The sequence below is a fragment of the Opisthorchis viverrini genome (assembly GCF_000715545.1).
Source record: "Opisthorchis viverrini unplaced genomic scaffold opera_v5_476, whole genome shotgun sequence".
Lineage (NCBI taxonomy): Eukaryota > Metazoa > Platyhelminthes > Trematoda > Opisthorchiida > Opisthorchiidae > Opisthorchis > Opisthorchis viverrini.
In genome coordinates, this window is record NW_008752142.1 from 113,315 (window position 1) to 122,437 (window position 9,123).

Consider the following 9,123-nt stretch of genomic DNA (forward strand, 5'->3'; position numbering starts at 1 on the left):
CCTAGAAGATAAGAGTGGGGGCGCGAAGATATACAATCACTTTTAGCTTAAGATGGTACTGAACCTCAGCTAAATTTATAGTTTATAGTGTTCTTCAACTGAATGTGCTGCACCAAGATTGTTTCACTTTTAAGTAGCAATGTTTTCTCCGCGATACGACAGAACTGACATAGTTGTGGAGTTCTCAACGTCAGTCTTATACATAGTATCATTCCAAGAATAAGTATTGCAAAGTGTAAAATGCTACTGCAAGACTGGGTTGGCTCGAACCCTAGCCTCATGGTTGCGGATGAACCGATTGAGGTAGTAGACAAATTAGTTTACCCGGGCAGCTGTATCAGTCCCGTGGTCTCGCGAAAGATGATACTTTCACCCGGATTGGGATGGCCAGAACTGATTTTGTGACCTTGCGTCACCTGTAGTGTAGGCGTGACATCAGCTTATCCGTCAAGAGTCGATTTCACAATGTTGCGGTGCGCTCCATATTACTATGCGGATATGAAACCTGGCCGCTCCGCGCCGAGGGCGTCAAAAGACTTTCAGTGCTTGACCATCGATGTCTTCGGAGCAATGCCTGAGTCTGGAGGGAACACCAGATCAAGAATGCTGAATTACATCCAACGGTAATTTGAAGAAATAGTTCACCCTCGATAAATGAACTGGTCACACTGCATAGGTTGCGTCTGTATTTACGCACTAATTTATCAGCTCCCACCTCCAATGCGCAGCTACCTATCCCACCTCCCCGAATCATCGGTGAACGAAACTGTGGCAGCTACAACCACTGTACGACAAGTACGCGGTTGTTACAGCTGACAATGATGATGATGATGAGTGCAGTATTCAACCGTGGTAAGTAATTGGGCCTTCGGAGGAAACACCTAAAGACGGATGAAAACTACACGATAGCGAGACACCAGGAAAGTACCTTGGTAGGGACTTTTATATCAACCTCGCCCAGTGTCTGATACCAGCGATAGTTTGGAAGGTCTGCACCGTTGCCCTCGTTCGGGCGGATCTTGCCTTTGGCCTGTTCATCTTCATCGTCTGAATCGCCTCCGCCCACCTTGATCGGTTTCGGTAAATCGGCCTTCTCTAATTCCGGTTTCGCTTCTGTTGCTGGATTAGGATCGACTGTAGCATCGCCATTGGCTTCTTCCATGGCGACGGTTTCGGTGACTTCGGGTTTTGGATTTTCTGGAACAAAACAATCAAACCGATCCACCTTTCAATAGTACTTTGTCTAATGAAAAATCCAAAATGTCACAAAACCATTTTTAAAAACCCATCAACTTTGATTGCCACTTTGCTCCTAATATACAAACAATTTCATTCGCAACAATATGAACACCAAAAATTACAGAAGCAAGAATAAAATCACCGTATGATGAATGCATATTGCAACATGGCCTTGTTCGGGGGCGAGGGCTCAGTGTTTAGAGTACGAATTTCCTGACCGGGAGGTTCGTGGTTCGAACCCGACCTCTGCATCTCGACCTCTCCTGTCTAGGCTTGGGCAACCTGGCAGTATCCCAACCCTTGTGCTTGGGTGGCATGTCAGCTAGGCACCGAAAGGGTGTTACAGCTGAACGATTTTTACTTACTCATTAGTTATTATGGGCTTGTTCAATGGCCAATTCAGACATAGCAATGATGTTAATCCTTCAGCTACTGGGCAACTAGAACAGAGCGCGAAAGCTGAGGAACCACAAGCTTGTCCAAGACGACAACAGTGCCCAAGACAGGGGTAACCGAAATATCAGAGTCGGGGTTATACCGAAGACTTCTCAGTCGCCAGCTTCGTGCTTTAACTGATGAATTATTCCGAACCTCTGTGTGTGTTAAGCGCGCAAACAGAACGATCCCTATATCCATAAAATGACATACCATATTTAAAAGGACAGCAGAAGTGAAAACCGTTTAGGACAGAAAAAGACTGACATTCGGGACCACTTGTGGACCAGCTCACTCAAAAGGGATAGAGACAAAACAGCGTATTAGGAAAAACGGCTCCGAACGTAACGGGACTATATAATAGCCGATGGAATAACCGTTTTTGTCGAGACAGATTTCATTGGTCGTTCCTCACTCGCCCTTGACAGTGTCACTCTTGACCGCTTGTACCCGACAGTGATCAATAGATCAGTCCGTTCGCACGTTCATTGACTTTTTTGGTTTGACCAAGCGCAACAGGATATCGATCGGCTATCGAGACCGGGAATCACGGTAATAAGAAGGAATTAGGGAGACTCTGGTGGTCCACAACACTGACTTACAGATACTATCTAGAATAGAATAAGGAGGTGTAACATTTTGACCGAGCGAAATCCTGTGTGACGCATCCCTTTTCTAATGTCACTGTATTTGAGATGCAAGGATCTGCTTTTCAGGGGCAAATGATCGCACTCATTTGGTCCGGTAAGAACAAGGCTTGTCTCGATTGGTGACACAGCTATACTTTGGAAAACAAGCCAGTTAGCGTGAGCAATCTTCGCGCGCTGAACCGAAGAATCATAAAATTCATAGCGTAAAAAGTTTCTGATCTAGTCAGCATCAAGCAGTCCAAGTAAATCCGGATGAGAATTGAAAGAAGAGTGTGCGGACTGTAGTTAGCAACTAAGCGTGTCACTTACCAATCCCCATAACTAAACTTAACAACCACACAAAACAGGCGTTTGATTTGCGTGACTAACGAAGTATACGCCGAACTGAGAGTAGGGCCCGCTAGCTTCGTATCCGATTGTTCTGAAAGACGGTACAGTTAGAGCCGGCGGCGCTACAAGAATTAAAGCTATCGGTGTCAGTGGATAATCGCTCCACTCGTCTAGTGATTAAAATGACCTTAGATGTATGGCTGTTTTCCCATCAATCCGGTTGTTCACCCTCATCCCTTGATACGCACCTTATAGCCGAGTATCCGAACCTAACTGATCCTAATAAAAAGAACCAAAAATAGCAGGAATAAACCAGGACTGACCAAGTTGTGTTGGACTTTTGACATTGGCAGCCAGTAACTCTTTCTCGCGGTCAACACGTCGTCGCCGTTCGCGTTCATCGCGTTCGCGCAACTCTTCTTGTTCCTTGTGATGACGCTCGAGAGCGGCGTCCTTAAGACGAAGTTGGAAGAACAGAGAACACCAAATTAATATGAGATACAAAGTAATATAGTTGGAAATAGCCCTCTCTAGAGAGATCACTCCTCAGAAGAGATCACTCCAGTCGGTCTGTACAGATGGGGATATCTGCACGACGATCGTTAGTACATCTGTGGGCAATATACCAAAACGAATTACAATAACAACGGTAGATAGCATCTGAAAATCAAAAGGTGATGTTTACCTACGTGTCCTCACATGAGCAATAGGGTATTGCAAATCAAGCAGAAAAGTCATGGTGAACTCCACTTAGTGATAGAGGGGCTGAAGGTTCCAGCTATTGTACACCAAGCAATCGATTGCGAAAACATCGCCAGATTCCGAGTTATAGGAGTACACATAATAAAAGCAATAATAACAATAATAATAATAATAATAGTAATAATAACAACAATAATCGATTACATGTAACACACTTTCAGTGTCTAGTTGCAATTTCACCCAAAGGAAGCATGAGAGCTGGACTACTGTCAGGTCGCCCAAGCCTAGACAAGAGCAGTTGAGATGCTTTGTGGGTTCGAACCACGGACCTTTCCGTCAATAAGTTCGTGCCCTAACCACTGAGCTTATATATAGATATATATTCGTGAAACTAGCCCAGGTTAAACTCTGGTCAAACTGTGCCAATTCAAACAGTATTCCCACCCTCTACACTACTCACGACCTGTACACCTGTTCACAAATGAGTTATAGCTGTTGTTAAGGTATGTGAAATGATACTCATTCAGTTACTGAGGGTTCAAACTTTTCAATGCTCCGGGTCCTCAGTGTCCTCAGTTAGATGTACGTTAAACCGTTCCGCTAGTTTGCCCGTCGTTGTTCTCTAATCATATTGATCGGTCACCGTATTCCCTCTCGTGGCGGTTTCAGTACCGAAAGTCATGGGACCACAAGTAAAGGAAAAATTATATGTTGGTTGTTGGTGAGTACGGGATTTGCAGAATTCACATTCACACAAATCTCGTTTAAACAATTATCCTGCTGTCCTGAGGCAATCACTCTGGTGAGTCCAGGCCAAAGAGGGGAAGCACTGGACTTGAGTTTCGCTCTTATTAGAGATCACCACCAGTGCATATCCTTGGTAGGGTCGGGCACATCTGACATGCGAGTGGTAGGCCCAAAATCTCGAACGATGACCCGATCAAGGTAAGTTACTGGGTCGTCGATCGAGGGCGTCCGGCTTTCCGCTCACATCACTCAAGAGGAACATGTTCACCTGTTCAGACGCGAAAATTCAGATGCGTCGAGCGTGTGCTGGTGCAGCAGTGGGAACACGCTCGCCTCGCATGTCATATGTGCGAAGTTCAAACCCTGGAACGGCCAAGGATATTCACTGCTGGTTAGCTCTATTAAGAGCGAAACTTGAGTACAGTGTTTTCCCCTTTGATGTAGGCTCACCAAAAGTACATTTGACTGAGATAAACGTTCGGCAATGAGACGTATACAGTTCGTTGTTGAAGGCAAAACCCAGAAACATACAGCTTATAAAAGAGTTGTCAAAGACAATAATCGCTCAACTTTTTTTTACGTGCGTCCGTCACCACATACAGCAAAGAACGAAACATGTGTACCTTGTGCTTCGCAAACGCCTCCAAGACCATCCTTTTTGCATCTTTCTCAGTGGCACCATAGTAGAAATCTGTCCGGCGTGACAGAAATCCAAAGAAGGCGTCAAGAATTCCACGAATCCCGTCTTCCGAATTCTGGGCGATACTCAGAAACACGTTGTCGTAGTCGGTGGACATTTTGAATACTGAAACGTCGATATATATAGATATATATTCGTGAAACTAGCCCAGGTTAAACTCTGGTCAAACTGTGCCAATTCAAACAGTATTCCCACCCTCTACACTACTCACGACCTGTACACCTGTTCACAAATGAGTTATAGCTGTTGTTAAGGTATGTGAAATGATACTCATTCAGTTACTGAGGGTTCAAACTTTTCAATGCTCCGGGTCCTCAGTGTCCTCAGTTAGATGTACGTTAAACCGTTCCGCTAGTTTGCCCGTCGTTGTTCTCTAATCATATTGATCGGTCACCGTATTCCCTCTCGTGGCGGTTTCAGTACCGAAAGTCATGGGACCACAAGTAAAGGAAAAATTATATGTTGGTTGTTGGTGAGTACGGGATTTGCAGAATTCACATTCACACAAATCTCGTTTAAACAATTATCCTGCTGTCCTGAGGCAATCACTCTGGTGAGTCCAGGCCAAAGAGGGGAAGCACTGGACTTGAGTTTCGCTCTTATTAGAGATCACCACCAGTGCATATCCTTGGTAGGGTCGGGCACATCTGACATGCGAGTGGTAGGCCCAAAATCTCGAACGATGACCCGATCAAGGTAAGTTACTGGGTCGTCGATCGAGGGCGTCCGGCTTTCCGCTCACATCACTCAAGAGGAACATGTTCACCTGTTCAGACGCGAAAATTCAGATGCGTCGAGCGTGTGCTGGTGCAGCAGTGGGAACACGCTCGCCTCGCATGTCATATGTGCGAAGTTCAAACCCTGGAACGGCCAAGGATATTCACTGCTGGTTAGCTCTATTAAGAGCGAAACTTGAGTACAGTGTTTTCCCCTTTGATGTAGGCTCACCAAAAGTACATTTGACTGAGATAAACGTTCGGCAATGAGACGTATACAGTTCGTTGTTGAAGGCAAAACCCAGAAACATACAGCTTATAAAAGAGTTGTCAAAGACAATAATCGCTCAACTTTTTTTTACGTGCGTCCGTCACCACATACAGCAAAGAACGAAACATGTGTACCTTGTGCTTCGCAAACGCCTCCAAGACCATCCTTTTTGCATCTTTCTCAGTGGCACCATAGTAGAAATCTGTCCGGCGTGACAGAAATCCAAAGAAGGCGTCAAGAATTCCACGAATCCCGTCTTCCGAATTCTGGGCGATACTCAGAAACACGTTGTCGTAGTCGGTGGACATTTTGAATACTGAAACGTCGAAAAAGACCACATGCCAGAGGAGAACCGATAGGTTTAGGAGAGAAACGAGGCAAGAAAACAAAAATAACCACTAGGCGTTTATTACTCTTCGTAAAAATATTATTTAGAATACATTTGGGATTGATTAGACAGGCTTGAAAGCCTCAACTGTTTCTAATACGAGACAAGCCAAATCCACGACAGCACGAGCGGCGATTCGCAACTTTCCAAGTTGTGCGGCGTCATGTTTAGTAGTACCATCACTCAGGGGAGCGACACACTCGCAGACGAGTGTCCGCTCCTCCTGCCGAAAGGTTTGCGTCACTGAAGATCGTGGGGGAGGAGGGTCTACTGACAAAGTACGTGCGGCAATTGCAGCGGATTCAAGATCTGGGAAATCTAGGTGTACTGCTATTCGATAGGCAGGCATAGAGCTTTCCTTCATGTTGTTCAGTTATCCTGTTTCTGAAGCAACGTCAGGCGGAGGGCTGCAAAGAAATCAATCAATGGAGATGAGTAACAACTTACGGAACCAGATTTTTTGCTTCCTCGAGCTCACGGGCGATTTCGCGCCGAACCGATTCGCTTACTCTCTAGAGAGCAACGTCATGGCCGCAATTCACTTGAGACAACTAACCTCCCGTTCGACAACTTGAGCAATGTGCACGTAAACGAATGTTCCGATCGTGAACACACAGGACAATCCCAAGGTAACTTTGGAGGCTGTGGACATATAACAGCCGTGCAACCTACAAAAAGCAATAAAAATTACACTGAATGCACGAGGAAGCGCGAACAACCGGGTGTAGTCGCACGTAAGTCGTCTCGTTTAGCTGTAACGCCCCTTAAGTGCACAGTTGTCATGCTATCCACAGAGAGCAAGAGGGTTAACTGGCTATAAGGTCGCCTAAGCCTAGACGAGTGCAGTCGAGATACCACATGGCTTCCGAACGGTAGATTAGCGCTTTAACCACTGAGCTACCTTGTATCCACGAATAGTATGAATTATTAGCCTAAGGCGTAGGCTACCATGGGGTTTCCGAGTACTTAAAAAATCAGCACAACTCTCAAGTGATTGCAGAGTGGAGTGTTCAAACCACTCTGAATGATTACAACATTTTAGTATCAATTTTGTTTGTCTGACTACGAATCCTGGGGTGTACAACGAATTTCCGACATCGAATAACAGAGGAGTATACACGCTATGCAGCGGCGTTCAGTTGATCTATTGTGATCCCTTGTAAATCGTCCTGATTGGTGAAGACTTAACTACGGCTGGTTGGAAATAAGAGCCATCCATCAGCTAGTGATATTGCGCCACATTGACTGAGGCAAGTTCCCTGTTCATCAGGCACTAGGTGCGTGGCGATTGACTATGGTGGTACCTGATGACTTGCTGCATTATTTGGTCTTGGTCGGTAGCCAGGCGGACCATGTCGGCAATCACCAGAAGGGTGTGAACTGCTTCGGATGCCAAGAGGTTCATCCCCAAACTCCAACGCAGTTGTTGCTTCCATCACGAAAGCAACTTGAATTTTTCACCAAACACCGCTTTCTTGCGGTCAAACTTTTGGGTCCAATGCTTTGTTCGAAAATGCTGCTTTCAATGTCGGCACACTGAAGGAAGCGGAACAACAAACTGCTCCAGCTCTCACACTGGACCCACTTACGGCTGATGAGCTATGCATTCGTTTAGCTGTAACACTCTTCCGGTGCATAGCATCCATGCCACACGAGGGAAGCACGAGGACTGGGATAATACCAGGTTGCCCAAAGCTAGACGGGGGAAGTCGAGAAGCAGAGGTCGGATTCGAATCACGGACCTTCCAGTCAGTGGATTCGCGCTCTAACCACGAGGCATCTCGCGCTGTGCATTAAAAATAAGAATTCAGGATGCAAGCACAGTGGTTAAACTAACCGCCCTATCTCTCTCCAATCGTTTCCGGTTGCGAAACCGACGTTCCAGAGGCTGCAGCGGCAGGATTTGCACGGATTGGTATCATCCAAAGTTACCCGGGGGAAGCGTTCTTGCTTGACTGAATACCCGTTTATAGTTGCCTTTGCAGCTTCGTGGCAACAACTGTTGAGGGGTCTTACAACCAGGAAGTTGATCGTTGTCTGCTTACACCCCAACTGACTGCAATTCTGAGAGCACCAAATACAAGCTAACGATGTCCTGAATATTCTGCTGCGCCAAGTTAAATGTTAAGTTGTCGTGGTGGTTGCCGGAGATACGAATTCACAAGTGGGCAGGATTAACGCATCTGAGACTCAATTAGGTGGTCGACATGGACTGGTCTCGGTACATACGGACAATAGTGAACGATTACTTCAGCTGTGCGCTAACTTCCGAAATAGCCGGTCAAATGTCCTCCAAAAGCGTGCTGGCTACGAACCCAAATTGATCAGTGCCATCAGTTGCCGATGATGCGGATCAATAACCAACTGCCGCTTATTTCGGAACACATGTGTGGATTCCGACCACGCGCTAGTTCGCAGATGCGGACGAATCGCCAGGCAACTGAGAGATTGGTAGACCTGGATGCTGGATGAATCTACCCAAACAGTCTTCTAGTCATCATCATCAAAGACAGCAACATCAGTGTTGCCACGGATGCTTCACTGCCGTACAACCATAAGGTTCGTCTAGTTTATATATATATATATATGTCTGACATAGAGTTCAGAGACCCACCATCACACAAGCGCTCTGCGTCCCAGACTGACGAACAGGCATTATTTGTGGCAGAATCTTCGCTGAGATTGACAGGTGGACATTATGAAATTGCTCTGCCCTAGAAGGCGGGTTGTCCGAGCTTACCATCGAATTATCTCGTTGCTCACCAAAGGCTCGACTCCCTTGGTAAGCCGCTTATTGAGGACAGACATCTCCATGATCTCTGTGCGTCGGCTATCAATGATTATCTGATAAAAGGATATGCCGAGCCGGTCAATCCTCGCCTGGAGACCGAAAGCACTGGACGAACTTGGTACTTGCCACATCATCCGGTGGTTCACCCCCACAA

At 46.1% G+C, this 9,123-nt stretch overlaps 2 protein-coding genes across 2 annotated transcripts in view; one reads left to right on the forward strand and one right to left on the reverse strand.

The window, feature by feature from the left end:
* Positions 1-6,542, reverse strand: part of T265_11337 (hypothetical protein) — a gene marked incomplete at both ends in the record, with an annotated part of 12,307 nt that extends 5,765 nt beyond the window's left edge. The window contains 3 exons of the mRNA XM_009177968.1: positions 929-1,197; positions 2,978-3,107; positions 6,243-6,542. Coding sequence (XP_009176232.1) covers positions 929-1,162 — 234 coding nt within the window. The remainder of the gene's footprint in view (positions 1-928; positions 1,198-2,977; positions 3,108-6,242) is intronic.
* Positions 466-9,123, forward strand: part of T265_11338 (hypothetical protein) — a gene marked incomplete at both ends in the record, with an annotated part of 39,402 nt that continues 30,744 nt past the window's right edge. The window contains one exon of the mRNA XM_009177969.1: positions 466-623. Within this exon, the coding sequence (XP_009176233.1) occupies positions 466-623 (158 nt within the window). The remainder of the gene's footprint in view (positions 624-9,123) is intronic.